The following is a 26,139-nucleotide window of genomic DNA, read 5'->3' as shown; positions in this document are numbered from 1 at the left end:
TTGAGGATGAGTTCAGAGACAGTGATTGTATCACCATGATTATGGATCCTATCATAAAGTAGCATCCGTGAGGCAGTGGTTTGTGGGCTGTAACATTCCTGAAATGGACTGGCCCAAGCCTGAAGGAAGACCTCTGGGATGAGTTAGAACATCAACTTTGCTCTAGACCCCAGCATCCAACATCACTAATTCCTCTGGTTACACTACTTGAGGAGGAATGGACTGCGAGACAGGTGTTCTGATGCATTTAATCAGATAATATATGTTATATATTTGATTAACCTTCCTCCTATTGCCACTACGCATACTTGCTTAAAACATAATAATAGTGTGTCTTTTGTAAATGTTTAATTTCTTTGCAACAATATGGTAAACTATTTATTGCTTTTGTTGGAATATAACTGATTAATTTAAATCTCATTCATGTATCCCTCTCCAACAGGAAGAAATATGAAATTATACGCCCATCAAAGTCGCTGAAAAAGCGAGGATTTTTCCAGGATGTAAAATGTATTACGGATATTCAGAAAGCTGTGATACAATCTGTCATTCATGTGAGTTATACATTCTAATATTTTTATTGTATAACAAAATAATAACTTTCTGTAATTATTGGCCTTGGCAAAGTGTCTATGATAATAATACTTGAAGGCTGTCTTAGTTCATATAGACTTCATTTGCATACATCATCTGGTAAATTTTTTCATTGGCTCCTTTTATTACCTTTTGTGCCTGGGTTCAATTCCTGGTACTGTCAAGAATTTTTTCTTGGTGGTAGGATGGGAACAGAGTGCACTCAGCTTCATGATGCTAATTAAGGAGCCACTTGAGTGAAAAGTAGTGGCACCAAGGTCTAGGATGCCAGCAGTGGCTGGGAGAATAGTGTGCTGACTCCATGTCACTCTGTACCACTCCAAATGATGCTATTGACATAGGATGACATGGAGGATGGTTGGTCCTGATTGGCCCGTATGGGCCAGATCATAGAGTTTTGCTTTGCTCTCATGATCCGTTAGCCCACTTCATTCTGAGTGCACTCCCTAAGGATCATATTTACCTGTTTACAGCTTGTTCTTTACAGCACCGCTCTGTCAGTGTCTGACCTCCTGTGGTTTTCTGTCCCAGGTCTATCCTTTCAGTACCATCTCCCTCAATCTGTAATTTCTTGATGCATTTTTTTTAAATAAATTTCTTTTAACTTTCTTGTTTCAAGTTTTTTTCTAAATTCACAACTTACATGTTCTTTTTATTTGCTTCTTGGGTGTTTTTTTTTCCATAATGGTCAGTTAAAGATATCTATTTTACTAATGAAAGTCCACCAACTGTTTATATTTACACTGAGGCGACAAAAGTCATGGGATACCTCCTGCTATTGTGTTAGACCTCCTTTTGCCCAGCATAGTTCAGCTACTCAATACTTGGAAGTCCCCTGTAGAAATATTGAGCCATGATGCCTTTATAGCTGCCCATAATTCCGGAAGTGTTGCTGTTATAGGATTTTGTGTGTGAACTGACCTCTCGATTATGTCCCGTAAATGTGAGACAGAATTCATGTCGGGCAATCTTGGAGGCCAAATCATTGACTCGAATTGTCCAGAATGTTCTTCAAACCATTCGCGAACAATTGTGGTCTGGTGACATTGTACATTGTCATCCATAAAAATTTCATCATTGTTTGAGAACATGAAGTCCATGAATGGCTGCAAATCATCTCCAAGTAGCCAGACATAACCATTTCCAGTTAGTGATCAGTTCAGTTGGACCACAGGACCCAGTCCATGCCATGTAAATACAGCCCACACTACTATGGGGCCACCATCAGCTTGCACAGTGCCTTGTTGACAACTTGGGGTCCATGGCTTCATGGGGTCTGCATCACACTCGAACCCTATCATCGGCTCTTACCAACTGAAATCAGGTCTCATCTGACCTCTCCATGGTTTTACAGTTGTCTAGGGTGCAACTGATATGGTCACAAGCCCAGGAGAGGTGCTGCAGGCAATGTCGTGCTGTGAGCATCAGTTGTTGGCTGCCATTGAACATTAATGCCAGATTTTGCTGCACTGTCCTAATGGATATGTACATCATACATCCCACACTGATTTCTGCAGTTAGTTCACACAGTGTTGCTTATCTGTTAGTGCTGACAACTCTACACAGATGTCGCTGCTCTTGGTCGTTAAGTGAAGGCCATTGGCCACTGCATTGTCTGTGGTGAGAGGTAATGCCCGAAATTTGGGATTGACAGCACACTCGTGACATTGTGGATCTCAGAGTATTGAATTCCCTAAGAATTTCCAAAATGGAATGTCCCATGCGTCTAAGTCCAACTACCGTTCCGCATTCAGAGTCTGTTAATTGCCATCATGTGGCCATAATCATGTCAGAAACCTTTTCACATGAATCATCTGAGTACAAATGGCAGTTCTGGCAATGTGCTGCTCTTTTATACCTTATGTACATAATCCTAGCGTCATCTGTGTACGTGCCTTGACTTTTGTCACCTCAGTATTGGATGTGAGGTTTTTATGTCTGGTAGGGATTTCATAGCAAAATCTCTGTCATCAGTTTTTGCAAGATTGACTTGAGGCTCTTCATCATGACCTGGCTTCAGCTGAAGCAGGTTGTATTGTTATACAGGGTTGAGAAAAAGAACTTGATAATAAAGTCATAACAGGGTAGATGATGTCGAATTGAGTACAGTGAAGTACAATAGATCATCAGGTTGAAGTGTGAACTAAGACTTTGGTGAAAAAGAAAGTAAATACTATTTTCTGACATCACATATTTTTCAGAAAATGCTCCAAAATTTTTCAGAAAATGCTCCAAAATCGCTATCTGGCATCACTACATTCAAGAGATGATTGACCCATCATCTCAAAAATTCTTGTCATGTTGCACGTGGGTGTTGCTGCCTCGAAAATTAATGTGACCAGCTCTTGAAGTGTATTGACCGGTGTCTGACATTTTATTAACTGTTGCTGGTATGCAGCACTGCATCATCCCATTGGAACAATATCCTTCAGTGTATGTGCAAAACGATGCCTTTGAACAGTGTAGGTAATTCCTCTTGCAAAAAATGTCAATGATTATGTCCACTTAATCAGGGAGATAGAATGAAATGGCCAGTCAAGTTGCTACCAAAAATTCCTGCCCAGGCATACACTGAAAACCTTCCCCATTGACCCTATTCTTGAATGTAATCAGGACTCTAGTACACCAGCTGGTGATGGTTGTAGACATTAAATACTGCTCCCTAGTAAAAACAGCCTTGTCTGTAAACAGGATGAAGTAGGAAAAATGCCTTGATATCCAGGACAAAAAGAGATTTGCTCTTTTACAGTCTTCTGCTGTCTAGGACTGGATCTTTTGTGTGTGGGAAGAATGTAAACAATTTTCCTTTCTGATTTTCCAAACAAGCTGATGTGTGACAGAGAGATCATGAGCTTGTAGTGTTACTGACTTGGCTTTTGCCTTGCTAGTAGTGTTGCTGCTCTTCGATGTCTGCCATTTTGTTATAATTTGGTTTACTAACAAGATTTTTAATGATAAACACAACACTGCAGAAATTAAGTAGTGACCTTTCCACATTTATTGGCTCAAATTCCCTATCAGTGATCAGGTTGTCTCCAATAATTTAGACATTATGTTGATGATATCAACACCAACACTGCATGCATGTTTTGACAGAGTCACGACACTTTTACAGTATGCTTTCACAGACGAGTTCTGCCTGTCAAACAGCTTTAAGTTGGTTTTAGTTACTTAGTCACTGTACATAGTACTGTTATATGAAATAACTTACAATATAATGTTTACAATTCAGTAGGTAACAACAAACTAAATGTGATATTAACAAAACAACATTAAATAAAGAAAAAATTATATTAAAGCCAGGAGCAATATAAGAACAAGTAGGATTGCTACACCTTGGTCTGTTATAAGCTGTTGCTCTTATGCTGGGTGAAGCAGTTGTTTCAGATTGCTGGAATAACTCTTCATCAAATTCCAGAGTCCCCACTATTTGCTGCCATCCTTTATTGACCTCTTGGGGTGCAAATGTGCCTTTTCTCTTAGCTGATGGTCCACAGCCTTAATGTTGGTGACTGCTGGTAGTCTTCTCTTTGAGAAATGTTCAGTACAGTATTTCATATGTTTGCACCTATAAAACTGCATCCCACTGCTCTATAAGCAGTATTGCATGTTGGTTAGCTGGTTATTAGTATATCTGTCTGTGGCACAGTTCAGCATGTGATAGCAGGTGCTGTGGAGCACAACACTCACGGCATAACACAGCAGCAGCTTAGTCAGACGAAAAAAAAAAAACTGCTAGGCACACACAAACATGTTCATGATTATCACAGATTGGCTGTCATTTTATGGCTGTAGCTCCACAATGGTACATTACTGACATTATCAGATCGCTTTTCTCCATACTGTATGGATGGAGAAATGAGCATTAATAAAAATGGAAATATATATTCAAAATAAAATCAACTACTCTCTTGATAAAAGCTTCACAGTTCACAATTCATGCAGTGATCAGTAATCCTATCCATGTGAAAACACACCACTGAAAATATAAAAATGGAGAATCAATTTTTTCTGTGCCTTTTATATGAACAAGATTGTCCACTCCTCAGTCATGCCACTTACCGGTACCCTATTTTATGACAAATTTTCTGTGGCAGCAGTAGCATATAATGGAAATTTTTATGTATCAGTTAAAAATGTACACGCATGAACATTTCCAGTATTAGATTACCATTTTTCCATCCTCATTTCAAAAACATCTTGGGACTTCAATAACAAATGTATTAATGGAAATATTGTATAATTACATCATGTAAACAAATATATGGTTATGCTGATATTTTGTTAAGATATTATAATCATTGTTCTTTAGTATTCAAGCAATTATCTGAAAAAGATAGTGCTACTCACCACATAGAAGAGGTGTTGAGTTGCAGACAGGCACAATGAAAATACTGTTAAACATTTAAGCTTTCGGAGGAAAGGTCCTTCTTCCACAGTAGAAAACACACACACACACAAGCTCAGGCCGTGTGTGTGTGTGTGTGTGTGTGTGTGTGTGTGTGTGTGTGTGTGTTTGTGTGTGTGTGTTTGTGGGCGTGTGGGAGCACGTGCGCGCGTTTTCTATTTTGGAAGAAGGACCTTTTTGTCTGAAACTTTTGTGTTTAACAATCTTTTCATTGTGCCTCTCTGCATCTCGTGAGTAGCAATGTATCCTTTTCATATTGCTGCTATTCTATCCTGGACTTAGCATTGTTTAACGGTATTTTAGAAATTTCAGGTCTCATATTTATTGTTTGACACTTTATTTATCGTCTATTCTTATGGCTCAAAAATAATGAACACTGCAGAAATCACTATTTTCATGTTTCAGTCCGGTGTAACTTCATAAATAGTGTAGTAAAACTTTTACATATACACAGTGTTCCAAAAATACTTCTGCAAACTTCGGGGGCAGGTTCCTTACACCAAACATTCATACAAACATACATCTGGAAGTCCTTCGTATTTAAGTTATAATGATAGTTTACAGTATAAGTGATTTGTGCTCATTACATAAACTCATAATAAATCCTCAGAATGTCCTCTTTGCTTCTAAAAATAAATGCTGTTGTCAAATCATGGACTGTTGCACTATTTCAAATATGTCCTGATAGTTTTGAATGGTTTCACAGGCTTCCATAACACAGTGATGAAGCGTGTGTGCTTATGAGTGGTCTGCTATCTAGACCAATTGTTTAAGATGCCCCAGAGATAATAATCCAGAAGATTGGGGACAGAGGTACATCAGGGCATGAGACCTGTCCTCCTTTACCTATGCATCTGTTATAGTAGATACCAGCCAGTGCATTTCAAACACTGAGACTGAAATGTGCTGGACCTCCATTATGCAAGAACACATGTTTCTTCTAATTTAAAGATGCACACCCTCTAGTAAATCTTAGATAGTGTTCAGAATGAAGTCCCTGCAGACAGGACCTATAAGATATGCTGGGAGAACATATGACCCTAACAGACAGTCACCTACAGATCAGGCTCGTACATTAACCTTAAACTGATGCTGATGTCTAGCCTGTACTCTAGCATGAGTATTGCTATTGTCCCATACGTATTGGTTGTGGAAATTTGTTATTCCATCTCTTTCATATGACCTCATCTCTAAACAAAACCAAAGAGACAAACAACAGATTGGCAATCTGTGCGACAAATGATCAGCAAAGTGTTTCCTGTGGTGGGTGGTCATCAGGCATAAGCGCCTGCACAAGTTGAAGAAGATACGGGTACAAGAGGTGCCCATGGACTATCTTCCATGCTGAACTTGATAGCTGGCTCCTCCTCGAAAGCTTGTACAATGTGCTCTTCCTTATCAGTCATATGAGCAACAAGTGGTTTTCCTCGGGCAGTCATCTGTGGTGCCATGGATCGTGTCCCAGCAAAGTGACGATATACAGTACCAAAGGTTGGATGACTCAGCTGTCTTCAGTCTGAAAACACCATCTAATACAAGCTGTGTGGTTTTGTGTCCATTACCATTTTTGTCGCCTTACACACCTGCTCACAGAATGAGTATCCTGCCATGTTCGAACAGAGCATTTTCAGTTAACTCACTGTCTGTAGTACAAGTATACAATGGGCACTTGAAGACAGATGAATGATGAATGTAAACAAGTCTCCCTGGCAACATAACACCATCTAGGGTTCAGTGAGTCAAATGGATGCATAAATAAGTGAAGTTATACCTGCACAGCTGATGAATATAAACTTTTATCATTAATTCAAAAAGAAGGATTTTTGTATATATTTTTATATGGGAATTTTTTTTAGTGGTGTTGTAAGAAACCTTTCGCCAAAGATTGGAAAAGTATTTTTGAAGCACCGTGTATATCACCATGATATCTGAGGACAAAGACAATGCCACTCTGTGTGCTTGTGATAAACCATTTGCTCTTTATGATACATGTTGTCACTGACATGCTTAGTGAATGATGCTTTAAGGGAATAAACTTCTTGTATGATAATTTTATTTCCTAATCCACAGAGTTCCCTGTGCTGTGTGCAAGACAAGACTTCTTGGGCATATCAGCTGTTTAAAGTTTACCAACAGTTTCCAGATAATTTGCTCAGATCTGCAATGAAAAAGATCCGTGAAGATCAAATAGTATCTCTTAAGAAGAATTATATGCATTTGGCACAGAGAAAAGGAAATTTCCTGCCATTGTCATGTTCTCCATTCCAGCTCTCTATCAGGTTTGTGTTGCAAAATTATTTAAATGGTGTTAAGTTCTGTTGAAAATGTACTCATATAGCTCAGTGCGCTGTATGTTAAATTTTTGATGTGAACGATGAGCCAAATCCAGATCAAATTTGTACATCAGATTAACAGCTGTTGGTTTGGTACACCGTACAGTCTAAGTGCAGGTATTAGGCAATTTGCTACACTCATCTAGGCAAATGCTGTAATGGTTATCAATCCCTGCCTCAGAAACACAATACACAAATTGCAATTGCCCATCATTAATGGCAGAACAGAGGCAGAAGCAAAAAAAGAAAAGTATTCAGGTATCGTTACAACACACCTTGCAAAAGCTCTCATAATTCACTTATTTCTGTCTTTTAAAACACATCTTTCAAAGATTATTCACCACTGTCAATTTTTCGATTTTGTTGCATCATTTAAAGCTACTTTTTAAGTTGCTGTTCAAAGAGTTCACATTATGTAAATGACCTACACAGTATGATGACAGTAATAGGTGCGCATTGGATTTCGTGCCCAGAAAGTAATGCACCACTTTTTTTTTCTCAGCTGAAAAAATGCTACGATTGCAAAACATTGTGTGTGTATCATTTGAAGTCTCCTGAGTCAGCATGCCAAGTTTCCGTCACTTCCAACCGACAGTGTAGCTGCAGGATCGTTTCAGAATGATGTCTGTAGGTGATGTTTGTTATAAGCAACATGCCATCATTGAATTTCTTACAACAGAGAAAGAAACTGTGGCGAATATTCACAAATGCTTGTGCAAAGTATATGGAGCATCTGATGTCAACAGAAGTACAGTTAGTCGCTGGGCACAGAGGGTGAGGTCATCAGAAGGCGGTTCGGTGGAGCTCCAGGGAGACCATCAGCATCTCTCACACCTAACAGCCCTGACCTAGCTGCCTTGGACTTCCACATTTGTGGGCCATTAAATGATGCCATTTTGGAAGAGATTTTGAGGACAATGAGGAAGTGATTCACACAATGAAGCATTGGCTCTGCTACCAGGACAAGGGTTGGTACCAACAGGACATACACGACCTTGTTTCGCACTGGAGGAAAGCCATAGAATGGAATGGAAATTACATGGAAAATAGGGTGTGTAGACAAAGCACCATTCTTTTGCGTGTGTAATTCTCATTTTGTTCAATAAAGAATTGTCGAGGAAAAAAATGCAGTGCATTACTTTTTGGGCAACACTCATAGTACAAGTAGTTGCCTATCGTACTCTTTACCAATTCACAGAGGAATCATCAGGATAGAGAGATACATACTGAGCATTAAAATACGTTTGGAGTATTAATTATTTGCATAAATTTGGAACAGTGAGAATTAAATTCTTTCTAAATGTTGTGTAACATTGATTTGACACCATAAATTATCAGTGATATGCTAAGAACTTTTGCCAACCACTAACTGATCCATTTCTTGAGTGAGTGCTGCTTTTGTAGACTCATAATCATGGAATCACGCCCTACGTGGAAAAATACATCTTCCATTATTTCCCCTCAGTCACTTCATATGGATGCTGATGTAGTTCCAGTGAGCTAGAAGCCACAGTGATGGAGACAATGTACTCTCCTCCATAGGAAAAAGGTTCAAATAAATCTCCAATTTGTTGTCTTGATTTAGTTGTCTCATCCATTCTCTGAATTACTTAAAGTGAATGTTGGAATAGTGGCTTAGATAAAGCCCTGTGTGATTTCCGTCCTTATCCTTATTAAATCCAAGCTTGTGCTCCATTTGTAATGACCTTGTCGTCATGAACTCTAAGCTAATGTTTCCAGGCATAGCTTCTTAAAATGGCCATGGTTGCTTCCTTCCACCATCCATGTTAATTGAAGTTAGTACTTCATCTCTGATGAGTTTCAAGTCATCACTTTAATCTTTGACCATTGCACTTATTGATTTGTTGATGATTCGTCTCTGGTATTACTCACAGTGCATTCTCTGGTATTGTATTTTATGTTGCAGCCTTTTACCTTTGTCAGAAAGCTTCAGCAATTCTAGCATGAGTTGCTGTAGTATCAATTACAGTCTTAGGAGTTTTGTTAGTAAGTCATCCTTAAGAGCTGCAATGTCTGTCTGCATAACTGACTAGTCAGCACAGTATACTGCCATGCGGGGAACCCGGGTTCGATTCCCAGTACTGCTAGGAAGTTTTCCTTGGTGTGAGAAGGGAACAGGGTGCTCTCAGCCCTGTGAGGCCAGCTGAGTAGCTACTTGACCGAGTAGTAGTGGTTTAAAGGTCAAGAAACCTGACAGTGGCCGGAAAGTGGTTCACTGACCACATGCTCCTCCCTACCGCATCCCGTGATGCCATTTGCAGCAGATGACGTGGTCAGATGGACCCGATTGGACCGTATAGGGACAGAATGCCAAACTCTACTTTGCTTTTGAGGGCTGAAGTGATATTTAAAACAAAATTATCAGAGAATTTGAACTCATTTGGGCCTGCTGCATCACATATGCCATACGACGACGTTATACTGGGTGTCCGAAAAGTCTTTCCCTGATTACATAAATTGATAACTCAGGCTAGAAGTAAGATACAAATATGAAACTGGTGTCTAATTGTTTACAAACTATCAAAGTTTTTTTCACGCATCAGTAAACTTCCACATGAGCACCCTTGGTGGCACATAGCACATCTAGGTGATATTCAATTTCCATCCACACATTAGCCAACATCACTGGGGGTATCGATTCAACGACTGTAGTTATCCATTGCCGCAGGGTTTCAAGATCTGATACACGTGTTCGATAGACCTCGTTCTTGACATAACCCCATAAAAAGAAGTCTAATGGGGTTATGTCAGGAGAGCGTGGAGGCTAGACCGTTGGCAGCATTTCGATCGCAAAGTCATATCGACGTGTACTGTCATTGGGAAACAAGGCCTGAACGATTTGCACTTTGTATGCACGAAACAATAAATGTTTGTGTAAAATGTCATGGAGAGAGCTTTTTGGCATCTGTAATTAACGTGAGGCCCTGCGCACCGATTTCTTCGGACTTCACAGAAAAGACTGCCTTACAGCTTCCACCCTATCTGCTGGGGTTCTTGGTTGAACAGACCTCGGAAGGTCAGCAACCGATCCTGTATTCTTGAACTTCTCATACCAGTCATCTTGACCTCATAGCATAATATACACTGATATGACAAAGTGTTATGACTGCTGCCCACCGTGGTGTTGGATGCAGCCTGGTTGTGTTGTGGGCACATGATGTGTTAACAAAAGTATGTAAATGGAGCAGACATGGACAGGGGATCACCCTAGCTGCTAGCTAGCTAGTATGGGTTGCAAATGGGACACCCATTGAGATAAGTGACTTTGAGAAAGGCCACATTATTATTACGCAAAACCAGTGAATGACTATACTGAAAACGGCAAAGCTGGTTGAATGCTCATGTGCTACTGTTGTGAGCGTCTACGGAAAGAGGTAGGACAGTGATACTACCACTAGGTATTAAATGGTTGGATATCCACTATTCTTCACAGAACGTGGGGTGTGGAGGCTTGTCTGCTGTGTAAAGCAGGGTAGGTGATGATCCGTGGCATCTCTGCTAAAAGAGCACAATGTTGGTGCACACACAACTGTTTTGGAGCACACCGTTCATCGTACATTGCTAAACATGGTGCTCCACAGCAGACCACCCCTGTATGTTCAAATGCTGACCTAATGACTTTGTCAGTTACGATTTTGGTGGGCATGGGACCAGTGGAATTCAACTGTCAATCAGTGGAAACATGTTGGTTATTCATATGAATCACATGTTTGCTACACAAGGTCAATGGTCGTCTCCACAAATGCTGTCATCAAGGTGAACTGTGGCTCAAAACATGCAGCATGCCACAGATGCAGGCTGGTGGGAGCAGTATTATGCTACGAGAGACAGCCTTCTGCGCTTTAATGGCACCTGTGGTAGTAATCGAAGACATGCTGACAGCTGCGAACCACCTCCATCCTTTCATGTTTGATATCTTTCCCAGCAGCGATGTCATCTTTCAGCAGTATACACTATGTGATCAAAAGTATCTGGACACCCCCAAAAACATACGTGTTTCATATTAGGTTCATTGTGCTGCCCCTACTGTCAGGTATTCCATATCAGCGACCTCAGTAGTCATTAGACATCGTGAGAGAGCCAAATGGGGCACTCCGCAGAACTCACGGACTTTGAAGGTGGTCATGTGACTGTGTGTCACTTGTGTCATATGTCTGTGATGTGTTGGCAGAAGAGCCAACACTGTGTTGCTAGAGGAGGCCGAAATGCACGCGTTTAAGTACACGCTGACTGGGGCGAGGTCTGGAACAGTTAAGGGAATTGATAGTAGCAAATAAAGTACGTAGTTGATATAATACTTAACTTTAATCCACAATTGGTGTACATCGCTCTTGACGGTACATGTTATAATCTCAATATCAAATGCTATGGCGCCTTGCTAGGTCGTAGCAAATGACGTAGCTGAAGGCTATGCTAACTATCGTCTCGGCAAATGAGAGCGTAGTTGTCAGTGATGCATCTCTGGCTAAGTCGGCTGTACAACTGAGGCGAGTGCTAGTAAGTCTCTCTAGACCTGCCGTGTGGTGGCGCTTGGTCTGCAATCACTGACAGTGGCGACACGCGGGTCCGGCGTATACTAATGGACCGCGGCCGATTTAAAGGCTACCACCTAGCAAGAGTGGTGTCTGGCGGTGACACCACAGTCTGTATGCAAGATTTCACACTCCTAAACATCCATAGGTTCTCTGTTTCCGATGTGATAGTGAAGTGAAAACGTGAAGGGACACGTGCAGCACTAAAATGTACAGGATGACCTCGTATGTTGACTGACAGAGACTGACAGCAGTTGAAGAGGCTCGTAATGTGTAATAGGCAGACATCTATCCAGACTATTACACAGGAATTCCAGACTGCATCAGGATCCACTGCAAGTACTATGACAGTTAGGCAGGAGGTGAGAAAACTTGGTTTTCGTAGACGAGCAGCCACACATCACACCAGTAAATGCCAAACACCATCTCGCTTGGTATAAGGAGTGTAAACATTGGACAATTGAACAGTGGAAAAATATTGTGTGGAGTGGCTAATCACAGTACACAATGTGGCGATCCAATGGCAGGGTATGGTTATGGTGAATGCCCAGTGAGCGTCATCTGCCAGTGTGTGTGAAATTTGGAGGCGACAGTGTTATGGTGTGGTCAAATTTTTCATGGAGGGCTTGCACACCTTGTAGTTTTGTGTGGCATTATCACAGCACAGGCCTACATTGATGTTTTAAGCATCTTCTTGCTTTCCACTGTTGAAGAGCAATTCAGCGATGGCGATTGCATCTTTCAAGATGATCGAGCATCTGTTCATAATGTACAGCCTGTGGCAGAGTCGTTACATGACAATAACATCCCTGGCCTGCACGGAGTCCTGACCTGAATCTTACAGAACACCTTTGGGATGTTTTGGAACGCCAGCTTCATGCCAGGCCTCACCGACTGACATCGATACCTATCCTCATTGCAGCACTCTGTGAAGAATGGGCTGCCATTCCCCAAGAAACCTTCCAGCACCTGATTGAATGTATGCCTGCGAGAGTGGAAGCTGTCATCAAGGCTAAGGGTGGACCAACACCATATTGAATTCCAGCATTACCGATGTAGGGCGCCACAAACTTGTAAGTCATTTTCAGCCAGTGTCCAGATACTTTTGATCACATAGAGTAATTGTCTGGGTTCTTGGAGCCAGAACCATTTACAGTGATTTGAGGTACATTATAGTGAACTCACATTGATGTCTTGGCGACCAAATTCGCCTAACGTAAATCGTACGGAACCCAATTGGGTCACTATTGGAGACCATCACTGCTTATGCTGGTCAGCAGCCCATTGTTTACATGAATTATATGACTTGTGCATAGACATCTAATGCCATGTACCTCCTCAAACCTACCAACAAACTGTTGGATCCCCGATATGCAGAATCAATCATGTATTTCGTTCCAAATGTGGACCAGTAAGATACCAAGCAAGTGATCATGGTGTTGTGGCTCATCAGTGTATAATGTCCTTATGTGATCAGAGAATGTTATGGACTGGTGTTTTGTATCATGTTATTGACAGTATTGGTGTGTGTACTTGAAGTAACTATTGAGACACTTCATCTCTTGTCATTTATTTTCCCCAATACAAAAGTATAGTATCTGTTTACAAGTGCTGTTAAAAGAGCAGTAAAACATCCATCATTGTCTCTGGTTCACACTATTTGGTAATATTCTAGACTGTGTGTAACACTGCAGAGTATGTGAAGAATATCCTAGCCAGTAAAACTTCTTATGATGTCTGTCATGAGTCTTCAGAAGTTACAAGTGACCTGTTTTGTTGGTTGTGGAAGCAAGTGTATTTCTAGGTCTGGTGATAACAGACTACTAGTTTTCTCATTTTTTATTACTGGGTGATTTGTTGTTGTGAAGTAACCACATATCTACTTCAAATTCTTATTGTATCTTTTATATTTTCAGCACTAATAGAACACATAATGATATAGACTCTTTTTGCTGCTTTTCAAAAATTTTGGCGATACGTTTGATATTAGTAGAATTTTGTAATCATCTTGGACTGATTTTCAGGAAGGGAAGTCAGTGTCTTGCGTTGTTCTATCCTGTACACCACAAACTTAGCCAAATGATACATAACCGCACTCATCCATCAAAGTAAATCATTATCTATAATTATATTCCTAACACACTTCCAAATCGGTAAAGATGGAAATAGCAGTAAAACTGTTGTATAGTACATTTCATTGAAGAACTATGATGCAGCTCATTTTCCTCTCCTGTGCAAATTTTGTCATCTCGAGAGTAGCGCTTCCACATATAATTCTCAATTATTTGTTATATATATTCTAAGTTCTGTCTGTTCTTAAAAATGTTTCTTCTGTAGCTCCCTCTAGTGCCACGCAAGTTATTCCCTGATGTCTTAACACAGATCCCATCATCGTGCCCCTTCTTGAATTTAATGTTTTCCACATATTCCTTTCCTTGCTGATTCTGCAGAAAATCTCTTTCATTTTTTATTTTGTCAGTACACTTAATATTCAGCACCCTCCTGTAAAATCACATCTCAAACTATTCTTTTATGGTTTTCCCACAGTTCACAGTTCCCTCCTATACAATTGCCCTCTGGCTGTGCACTTTCAGAAATTTCTTTCACAAATGAAGGCTGATGTTTGATGCTAGTAGACTTCTTCTAGTGGGGAATGCTCTCTTTGCATGCACTGGTCTGCTCCTTACATTGTCTTCGCTTTGTCTGCCACGTATTATTGTGCTTTGAAGTTAGCAAAATTCTTTCACTTCATCTGCTTCATGGTCCCCAATTTCAGTGCTAAGTTTGTTGATAATAGCATTTCTATTGCTCCTTAATGCTTTTATGTTTCTTTGGTTTACTCTTAGTCAATCCTCTGTTCTCATTAAACTGTTAATTTCTTTCAAAAGGTACTGTAATTCTTCCTCATTTCCACAGATGATAGCAGTAATGTGAATTTGCAAAAAATTCCTTCTTTGGGATTTTGCTTAGCTCGCATGTCACGTTCACACCTTCTTTGATCTTGGTGGTGTTGTTTTGTTGTACATTCATACCAATAACACCAAGTTTTGTGATCTGTGTAGATTTTTTCCATGAAAAAATTTTATGCGTTTTTCATTTCAGTCAAGTTCCAGCAGGTATCCATGCTACGTGTTTTTGTTTGGGCTCAAGGTGTGCAGGACGAACTTTGAACAAATTTCTCTCTTCTTCAAAACAGTTCTGGAGACTGTCTTGAACAGTTAATTTAGAGATGTTCAGTTTGGTGCTCCATTGCAATTTGTGACTCAACAGTGTTGACACACTAAAGCCACATGCCTAGTACTTAACATTGCCTGTTCACATTTGTTGTTTACAGTTGTTAGTTCAGTTGTCACTGCACTGATGTTGTTTACATACCAGGAATAAAATCAGTCGTGGAACTTATTGGATGGACAGTGTAGATGTGGGACATGGAGCTGTGAATACGTTATATGGCTGCAGAAGGATCTGTGGATAACAATTCATGTCTTTGTTACATGAGAATACCGGAGAAAATTGCACTGTGGATTGTAAAATAGATTTGTGGTGTAAGGATATTTGTTGGCAAGTTTTCACTTGCTAAGGATGTACCATATGTAGGGGCCTATTGCAGTGTCTGATGCAGGGTAGTATACAGATCTAGAACACCAATTGGACTTGAGACATGCAAAACTGAAGCTCAACAGTTTTCTTTGCAAAAATTGTGATTTGTTCATGCAGCAGTAGGTCTATTTCGTATAGAAATGGATATCCCAGAAAAAAGCATCTGCTTTCTGTAAGGTATCAAGCCAGACTGTAGCATATTGTGTTACAATCAATCGAGAAAAAAGAAGAAAGAAGTATATGAATGCAACAAAATAACGATTTCGGAAGAATTTAACGAGAAAGAAGAAATGGTCATTGTTGTTGACACTGGATCTTGATGAAGGTAAAAGCCCCATTGAGGCCAACAAAACTATTGTCCAGTGCCTAGGGACCGGACAATCTGTCAAAGACAAAATCAAGCACCACATTGCCTGTCTCAAAAGCAGCGAAGTGTCGCAGGAGACTCAGTCATTACAAAACAGTGGAATTTTGCCTCTGAAGAATCAATAGAAATCTTGCAACAGCAGCTAAAAGAAATTAGATTGAGGAAACCTTACCGATAGCCTGGAAAATAGCCCATTCCATTCATTGCATTAGGAAGGCAGCATGGAAAACATAAACAACTACATAGAAATATCCCTGCTACCAGAAACCTACAAAATTCTCTCACTTGCCATCCTGGAGTGCTTAGAAGCCAAAGTCAAACGTCAAATGTGGAAATACTAAGGAGGTTTCAGCAATCCACCTTACATAAAATGGTATACTTGTGCTATAAGTTACTGGTCTTCTAAGGGGAAAGACAATATTAAAATAATGGTCCACAGTATCAGTAAATATTTTTGCTTTCTTATTAGTATCATCCTCATTGAATGCATCCTTCCAGGATTCATGATATAGTATAAATCTAATAAATTCTAAATTCTTGGAATCATTAATTAAAAGCCTGTATGTAGTTTTTGGCTTGTCAGAGGAGACACAGCAAGGCAACTATAATTTTATCAAGATCACCTAGTGATCAAACAATCCAGTCAACATATTTTCAACATTTAATAATGGAGTGAAAGAATTATAAATAAAAATGGTGTCAATAAGGTTACTGGAGATAGCAGTTATTCTAGAGGGTTTACTGACAATACCTTCCATATTAAATGTAGCCACAAGGTCTAGTGAATTTAGTGATAAATGGAAAAATTAACAGTTAATAGTTTTGTTTCCTTCTGAACTGTGCACATGCAGGACATGTTCCAGATTTCTTAAAAACTCTGAAAGAGTGCCATCAAGAAATATGTATGCATAAATAATGATTTCTTTATTATGAAGATATGATCGGTTTTGTTTAATTTGTGGGAATTAACCCTGTTTTTGGCAAGAGGTAGGCAGACACCACCTCTTTTACGTAACTGACTATACCTATTGCCAGTTGTAAATTTGATAACTTAGAAATTAGCAGTTCTTCATCCTTGACCCATTCCTCACTGATATGGATCAGATGTACATTACAAATAACAGTTGATCAGAAGACTTCTAATTCAAAAAATTTCTTTCTTACAGACTGAATATTCTGATAGTAAATATTTTTTTAATTGTTTTGTTGCTCCATGTTCTGTAGGGATTTTTCATCAATGCACTTTCTGTTACTGCACTAGGTATGACAATGGTAGTCACTTGAAGATCTTTCTTAACACCGCGCAAAAGTTTATTAATTTTCTACCTTGACCGTCTGCTAGGAAGAGGATGCCAACCATTTTGTTTATTGATTTCTGCTTTATATTCTGATAAACATTTATATCCATGTCACCAAAACTTTTATGAAGTTCATTGTTTTCTGTGCATTAATTATTACTGTCAGTTGAAGGTGGGACATCGACATTTTTTTCTACAACTGAGACGTGTTTTGCAAAATATGATAGCAATTTAGATCCAGAAATTCTACCTCTGTAATTTACCTTCTCACACACAGACATTTTATGCTTTTGTCCTTAATTATCGCACATGATTTGTGAAACTCCATTCGTAACTTCAGGTTTTCATTTTGTCGATTGATAACACAATTTCTTAAGCCATTCACCAGTTTCTGTAAGCTTCATAAGCACTCATTAAGCTTTGACATTTCACTATCATAATTATTTGAAACATACAGCTATGTTTTTCCTGCAGAAACTTTACTCACCATAACATTTACAGCCATTGTGCCAAAGTTATAAATGAGTTACTGAGTTGCTGCAATAGTTTTATTACATCAGGAGACATTTGTCTTCAGTCTGATGAAAAATATAAAGTATTTTCAGTTGTAAAGTTATTATACACCTACATCTATATCTGCACTGATACTCTTCAAACTGTTGTATGGTCAGTTGCAGTGGGTACATAATGTACAAGCCGTTAGAAATGTGTACGAGGAATTGAGTTGACATTCAGTGTCTGAGAAAATGAATGACAGTTTTAGACAAAAAAGACACTGTTGGTTGACATTGTTAATATTGCACATAGAGGTCATAAGACATCGACCTGTTAATTCCGAGAATCTTTGTTGATAAATGCAAATGTGTTTTCTCTTGGGCCATTTCTGTTACTAAGTAATTTTAATTTCTTAAAGCACAATACCTCTTTACACAGCATTACATTCTTTTGATTCTCAATACTGATCATTCTTTTCCAGCTATCGACACATATTACAAACAAGTTATCAATACTCAATATTCCATCAGTCATTCACCATGTCATTGAGTTTGGAGAACTGGCATGCATCAAATGACTGGGAAAGTAATCCTGAGGACAGAGGTCTGAAACTGATGGTAACTGATGGTGGATCAACTGCAGCTTTAGTGGAACTGTTCTGTAAAGGAGTGGTAAGAAAGTTTTTGTAAAAAATGAAACTATCAATGCTACAGTATGCCCCTGATTCTGCTTCATCCAGGTATTAAAAAGAAATATGAAGTAATACATTATCATGTGGCTAAACGGAATATGAACTATACCAAACATTTAAGAACATAGTTTCGGCAGATCCATAGATCACTGTTTCACAAAATAATTATATCTTGGGTACCTAATACCCCACAAAGGGGGAAAATACTTTCTTTCTTTAGCATTTCAAAATGTGTTGGGACATATGTTATCTCAGTTGTAAGTTGTATGCATATGTTCAGTTCTTGTCTTCTCTGGTAGGCTTTGCTGCTTTCCTTTCCAATAATATCAACTGAGAATTTCATCAGAGTTGGGCAGGAAAAATAGTAGGTGAATGTGGATTCTGGGAAAGGATTGAAAGAAGAAACAACCTGGTAGAATTTTGCACAGAGCATCATTTAATCATCGCTAACACTTGATTTAAGAATCATAAAAGAAGGTTGTGTACATGGAAGAGCCCTGGAGACACCAGAAGATTTCAGTTTGATTATATAATGGTAAGACAGAGATTTAGGAGCCAGATTTTAAGTTGTCAGTCATTTCCAGGCACAGATGTGTACTCTGACCACAACTTGATGGTTTTGAACTTTTGATTAAAACTTAAGGAATTGGAAAAAGATAGGAGGTACTGAACAAAATTCGAGGACAAGAAATTTGTGGCACAACTTGACCAAAAGAAGGAACTGGTTGATAGGACACATTCTTAGGCTTCAAGGGATCACCAGTTTAATATTGAAGGAAAGAGAATGTATGGGGGGGAGGGGGGGGGGGAGAATCATAGAGGGAGATCAACAATGATTACAGCAAGCAGTTCCAGAAAGAGATTAAGAGGCTCAGACAGGATAGAGGAGCATGGAGAGCTGCATCAAACAAGTCTCAGGACTGAAGGCCACAACAACAACAGGGCAGGTTTCTGTGTAGGTTCTCAGTTCTGACTTTTATGTGTTAGTATCAAATCTACTATGCAATGCACATGAACATAGTACTCAAAAAGACAAAAGAAAATCTGTTTACAAATAATCAATTAATTACTTTAGAGAAAATATAATTTGCATTCCCATGTATTGTTGTATCTCTGGTGGACTGGCTCAACAGAGAATTACTTCTGTTTCGTTGTTATTATGTATAATAACAATATTAATATAACCAACTTCAAACTCTATGGTAGGACATCAGTGATCTTATTTATTTATTTATTTATTTAGTGTTCCTTAGATCCAGGTAAGGAGTCAATCAAAAGGATATGAAATGCGTGAAACTGTTCATAGTTCAAGTAAAACTTACATAAATACAATAAAAGATATATACAATGTAAATAACATATCAGTTAAAGAATCTTATGTATACAATTAACAAAAAATTGTGTTACACAATCTAAGGATGAGTAACATAAACAGGAAGCAAAGTTAAGCTAAATATTGCAGTAAATAAACACATTAATACCAAAAACCAAATTTTCATATGTCTATTATAGCACTCAAAATAAATTTAATTAAATCTAGTTATTTTAAAGAAAAAAAAAAGAAAAAAGAAAAAAAGACAACATGAAAGCATGGAAGAGACCTGGAGACACCAGAAGGTTTCAGAATGATTATATCATGGTAAAACAGAGATTTCAGAATCAGATTAAAGTTGTAAAACATTTCCAGGGTCAGATGTGAACTCGGACCACAGTTTATCATTTATGAACCATAGATTAAAACTGAAGAAATTGCAAAAAGTGTAGAAAGTTAAGGAGATGGGACTTGGGTAAGTTGAAGAAACCAGAGATTGTTGAGAGTTTCAGCGGGAGCAGTAGGCAATGGTTGACTAAAACAGGGGAAACAAATATAATATAAGAAAATGGGTAGCTTTGAAAAATGAAATAGTGAAGGTGGCAAAAGATCAAATAAGTAAAAACACACACACACACACACACACACACACACACACACACACACAGTCTCTGGCAGCTAAAGCCAGACTCTGATCTGGCTTCAGTTGCCAGAGTTTGTGGTCATGTGTGTGAGTTGCATTTGAATGTGTGTGTGTGTGGGGGGGGGGGGGGGGGGGTGAGTGAGTAGCGACTATTCTTTTCATAATATTGTTGCTTTCCACCCTTTATTTTCCATTATTTGATTTGGATACCAGAGGAGATATTGAATCTATTTGATGAAAGTAGAAAATATTAAAATGCAGCAAATGCAGTAGGTAAAAGGGAATACAAACATCTACAAATTCAGATTGACAGGAAGTACAAAACAGCTAAGTAGGAATGGTGAGACGACTGATGTAAGGATATAGAAGGATGTATAACTAGTCCAAAAATTACTGCCTATAAGAAAATTAAAGAGACCTTTGGATAAAAGAGAGACAGCTGTATAAAAATCGATAGCTCAGATGTAACACCAGTACTAAGCAAAGAAGGGAAAGCTGAAAGGTGGAAGTATAATATAGAGGGGCTGTACAAGGGAAATGAAACTGAAGGCAATGTTATAGAAAGGGAAGAGGAAGTAAATGAAGATGATATGGGAGATATGATGCTGCAAGAAGAATTTGACAGAGCAATTGAAGACCTAAGTCAAACAAGGCTCCTTTAAGATGACATTCCATCAGGACAAAGCTACTCCATATGGTATCCAAGATGTTACGAGACAAACGAAATACCCTCAGACTTGGGGTGCTGACAGATGTGAATATTACCGAACTATCCATTTAATAAGTCATGTTTGCAAAATAATTACACGAATTGTTTAGGGAAGAATGGGAAAACTTGTAGAAGCCTACCTTTGGGAAGATCAGTTTGGATTCCTGAGAAATGTAGGAACTTGCAAGGTACTACTGACCATATGACTTATCTTAGAAGACAGCTTAAGGAAAGGCTTTTAACAATGTCGACTAGAATACACTCTCTGAAATGCTGAAGGTAGCAGGAGTAAAATACAGGAAGCAAAAGACAATTTACTACTTATGCAGAAACCAGGCGGCAAGTATAAGAGTCGAGTTGCTTGAAAGTGAAGTTGTGGTTGAGAAGGGAGAGAGACAGGGTTGAAGCCCAATGCCAATAGTATTCAATCTGTGCCTTGAATATGAAGTACAGGAATCCAAAGAAAATTTAGAGTAGGAATTAAATTTCAGGAAAAAGAAATTAGGTTTACCGATGACATTGCAATTCCCTCAGAGACAGGAAAGACCTTGGAAGGGCAGTTGAATAGAATGGACAGTGTCTTGAAAGGAAGGTATAATATGAGCATCAGCAAAAGCAAAACAAGAGTAAGGGAATGTAACTGAATTAAATTAGGTGATACTGGGGGAATCAGATTAGGAAATAGGATACTAAAAGTAGTGGATGAGTTTTGCTATTTGGGGAGCAAAGTAACTGATGATGGCTGAAATAGAGAATATATAAAATGTAGTGTCAGTGGCAGAAAAAGCGTTTCTGAAGAAGAGAAATTTGTTAACACTGAATATACAGGGTGTTCATAAATGAATATTGGGTTTCTAACGGTTTATAATATTCATTATATTAAACTTAATGTTATAAATGAGATGTCAAATGAAAGAGCAACTCCCACAGTTTTACCAAGAACCTTACAAATCATCAGTGTGAGCACCATTTGTCACACGACACACATCAAGTCTATAGCCGAGATCTTCCCAAATGTTGATAAGTGTGTCTTCAGTTAATGTAGCAACAGCTGCTTCAATCCGGTTTCTTAATTCAGGGAAGTCTGCTGGTAGCAGAGGCACATACGCATGATCCTTGATGAAGCCCCAAAGGAAAAAATCGCATGGCGTTAGGTCGGGTGAACGTGGAGGCCATGCAAAGCAAGCCCTGCCATTGGGCCCCTTGCGGCCTATCGAGCACTTGGGTGCAGTGAAGTTCAACCAGTCACGTACTTCACTATGCCAGTGAGGTGGCGCACCATGCGCACTGGTGCCAAACACAACTGTTTGAGTTGCTCTTTCATTTTACATAGCATTTGTAACTGTAAGTTTAATGTAATAAATATTATAAAGCATTAAAACCCCGATATTCGCTCATAAACACCCTGTATAAGGGCATGCTGAAAAGTTATGCCTCTGTATTTTTTATGTGAAAATGCTTAAAACTTCTTTAAATGAAACAAACTTTATTAACATACTACATCTTTATTCTTCATGTCTACATATTGATTTCTCAATGTAGTCACCCTGGAAATGGACACATTCTCCCAGCAACAGCCCAGCTTGTTATAGCATCACTGTAGAACATTTGACTTTGTTGATGGAGCCACAACCTCACCTCTGCTTGTACTGCTTCATCATTATCATAATGAAGTCCTAAAAGGTGTTCCTTAAGTTATGGAAACAGGTGAAAATCAGATGATGGATGACGGTGAACCCCAGGAATCAGGTTGTTGCAGATGTTTCAGCGCTTGTGTGTTTGTGGTCTGGCACTGTCATGCTGAAAGAAAGGGTGCTGCATGTGTGGATGAACTGTTCGTATTCATGCTTTCAGTTTTGTAAGGGACTACAGCACACTGTTTCTTACACACCGACATAGTTACATTATACACGGTCGTGCTACATGCTACAGTTTGGGGCCCTCTAGCAGTAGGTGGTTGCAACTTGTGTCAGTGAAGCAGAAAAGTAAATAAACTAATGTGCATGACATGCACAATATTAAGATTGGAACATAAAAATTTGGAGGGATTACTTTTCAGCACACCCCCATAGATGTAAGTTATAGTAAGTCTTTGCTGAAGGAATTTGTCTGTAGTTTAGCCATATATGGAAATGAAATGTGGATGATAAACAGTTTAGACAAGAAGAGAATAGAAGCTATTTGAGATGTGGATCTACAGAAGAATGCTGGAGATAAGGTCATTAGATCATGTAACTAGTTAGGGTATACTGAATATAATTGAGGAGAAAAGAAATTTATGTCACAAATTTACTAAAAGGAGGGATTGGTCAATATGACACATTCTGAGACCTCAAAAGAGCACCAATTTAGTATTGGAGGGAAGTGTGAGGGTTAAAACTTGTAGAGGGAGACCAATGAACATAGGTAGCAGATTATGTGGAGATGAAGAGTCTTGCCCAGGATGGAGTAGCATGAGAGCCATATCAAACCAGTCTTCGGACTGAATACCACAACAACATCCTTTTATCAAACTGATTGAAGGTTTGGGCTATTTGTTATATATTACACAGTAAAGCCACCACATTGAGAATTCTGATTTCTTTCCATTAAATTTGTCTAATTCTGTTTACCTATTTGGATGGATCTAATTGATATTGTGGGATTTAATGATTAATAAAAATATCACCTATTAACCATTATTAATGTGCCTTCCACTTACGTAACAGTATCATCTAGCCGTTTTATTACACAATAGTATTTCAGTGCCATCTTTCTTATTATCTTTATTAAAGAATGGAAAATCCAGGATGGAATGTAACAATATTATGAAAATGAAAAGGGAAGGTGCTACTCACCATATACTAGAGATGAAACACACACAAGCACACGCGCACGTCCACACACACACACACACACACACACACACACACACACACACACACACACACAGTCACATGTATGTGAGTTTTGTGTGTGTGTGTGTGTGTGTGTGTGTGTGTGTGTGTGTGTGTGTGTGGTCTGTTTTTGACAAAGGCCTAGTTGGCCGAAAGCGTATTTGTGACAGTCTCTTTGTTGTGCCCATCTGCGACTCAGCACCTTCACTATATGGTGAGTAGCAACTTCCCTTTTTATAATATTGTTGCATTCCATCCTGGATTTTCAATTGTTTAATAAATGTGGGGGGGGGGGGGGGGGGCGGATGGGTGGGCAAGTGGGTGGCTGTGTCGTCTATTTTTGACATAGGCCTTGTTGGCCAAAAGTTTATTTGTGAAAGTCTTTTCCATCCGCCTATCTGCAACTCAGCATCTCTGCTATATGGTGAGTAACAAGTTTCCTTTTCATAATATTGGTACTATCTTTATTCTTTTATCAATAGTCATTAATCTGTCTCATCCTCTGATATCACAGCTTTCCTCACAACTCTGCTGCTGTTCATAGTTTTATCATTTAGTAATAAATCACAGCTACGTTTTGTTGCATTATATGTTGCTCTGCATCTTAATTTATACTTAAATATGCCAGTAGCGACAAGGCTTTAGAGAGACTAATGAAAGTAACTATAAGAAGTCTATTTTTCTATTTTAAAATATGTTTTTTTTATGCTGTCTTTTAATATAATACTTGTACACTCCTCTTCTTTGTAGATTGAATTTGATTTGGAGATACCTGACCAAATCATTACACTCAACCCAAAGGTTTCAGAAGTGGATGAAGGTTATGCTCGCATAATAGAGGTAATTAAAAAAGTATTTAATTATGGATATGATTTACCATACAGTATAAAATCTCTGGTTTTACATATAAAAGTAGTTTGTGTGTTTATACAGTGCATTAATTGTACAAGGAAACTTGGCAGCCCTAAGCATTGACTACAACTTGGCAACCAGTTCTGGCTCATTCTGTAGCCATGCTATAAGTGCGTGCCCAAATGCAAGCATGTCCTGGAGCGCAATCTTAACACTTGGAAATTAGCCCCTCTTGGGTCAATTTCTGTGGCCATCCATACATATAAAACACTTGTATGATTCATACTTGATTACTGCTCAAGTGCATGAGAACTATCTCAGATAGGACTAACAGGTACATTGAAAGTATGTAAAGAAGGGTGCCAATATGGGCACAGACTTTTTTGAAATGGCAAGAGGATGTAAGAGTGTAACAGAATTCCTTAAAAATTCTTAATTGACAGACAGTCAAAGAAATGTGCTGTACATCTTGCGAGAACCTGCTAGAAAATTTCAAAAACATCTTCCCAATGTAATCACTCTTGACTGTTTTGAGCATTTCTTCACAATTTTTCTTGAAGATACTTCAGCACTGGATCAGAATACAACAAAGAATGTGGGTAGAAATTTGGATGGGCAGTACACTGTTCACAACTTGCAAGAAGACTTCGACTAGCGTTGAAGTGTGTGTGTGTGTGTGTGTGTGTGTGTGTGTGTGTGTGTGTGGGCGCGCGCGCGCGCGCGCATGCATGAGAGAGAGAGAGAGAGAGAATATTTAATATTTAGTGCGTGAGGGTTAGTCATAAAGTTTTAATTATCACCTGAAAAACAAAGTTGTATAGTTAATTTTTTGTTTGTTTTCTAGTACATGTCTGTATTCCCAATAAAACTTAAGATCTATGCACCGTAGTACTACTATAGCACCCTGTTAGAAGTGCCAAAATAAAATATTGTAGCCAAGCTCCACATAATCAGTGGGCTGTGCCATTTTTTTTTTTTTTTTTTTTTTAACAGCATGTTATGGATACTGTGGTGTGAGGATATCATTGTTTTTAGGACTGCAGATGTATACTTGAAAAAAAATTAATTACGTAACTATTTTAAGTGGTAATTAAAACTTTCTGACTACCCCCCCCATAGAAAAGAGCAAAATCTCAATAGCTAATAGAATTTTTTGGTCCTATATATGCGTGCACCAGCCTTGAATCAGTTGCAAATGAGTGGTTGCCTTTTGTAATTTTTGTTCCTTTGTACAAATATATTTGTGTTAGCATGTCAGATGTTTTTAAGTTCATACATGGGCCACAACATCTCATATTGTACAGCAGTGGTACAAAAAGTTTGATCGGGATTGCAAGTGTACTTTCTTAAAGTTCTCACTAACTGACAGCTACCAGATTTGTATGAGTAGTTTTTCATAAAATAAATG

At 38.7% G+C, this 26,139-nt stretch overlaps 1 protein-coding gene across 1 annotated transcript in view; it reads left to right on the top strand.

The window, feature by feature from the left end:
• The window catches only part of LOC126457273 (general transcription factor 3C polypeptide 1), a 368,859-nt gene that overhangs the window by 270,228 nt on the left and 72,492 nt on the right, over positions 1–26,139 (top strand). Inside the window, exons 23-26 of the mRNA XM_050093437.1 lie at positions 443–554; positions 7,073–7,281; positions 18,130–18,319; positions 24,630–24,719. Of these exons, the coding sequence (XP_049949394.1) occupies positions 443–554; positions 7,073–7,281; positions 18,130–18,319; positions 24,630–24,719 (601 nt within the window). The remainder of the gene's footprint in view (positions 1–442; positions 555–7,072; positions 7,282–18,129; positions 18,320–24,629; positions 24,720–26,139) is intronic.

The sequence above is a fragment of the Schistocerca serialis genome, chromosome 2, assembly GCF_023864345.2.
Source record: "Schistocerca serialis cubense isolate TAMUIC-IGC-003099 chromosome 2, iqSchSeri2.2, whole genome shotgun sequence".
Lineage (NCBI taxonomy): Eukaryota > Metazoa > Arthropoda > Insecta > Orthoptera > Acrididae > Schistocerca > Schistocerca serialis.
The sequence above is the reverse complement of the archived record's forward strand: the minus strand, read 5'-3'. Positions and strand labels throughout refer to the sequence as shown.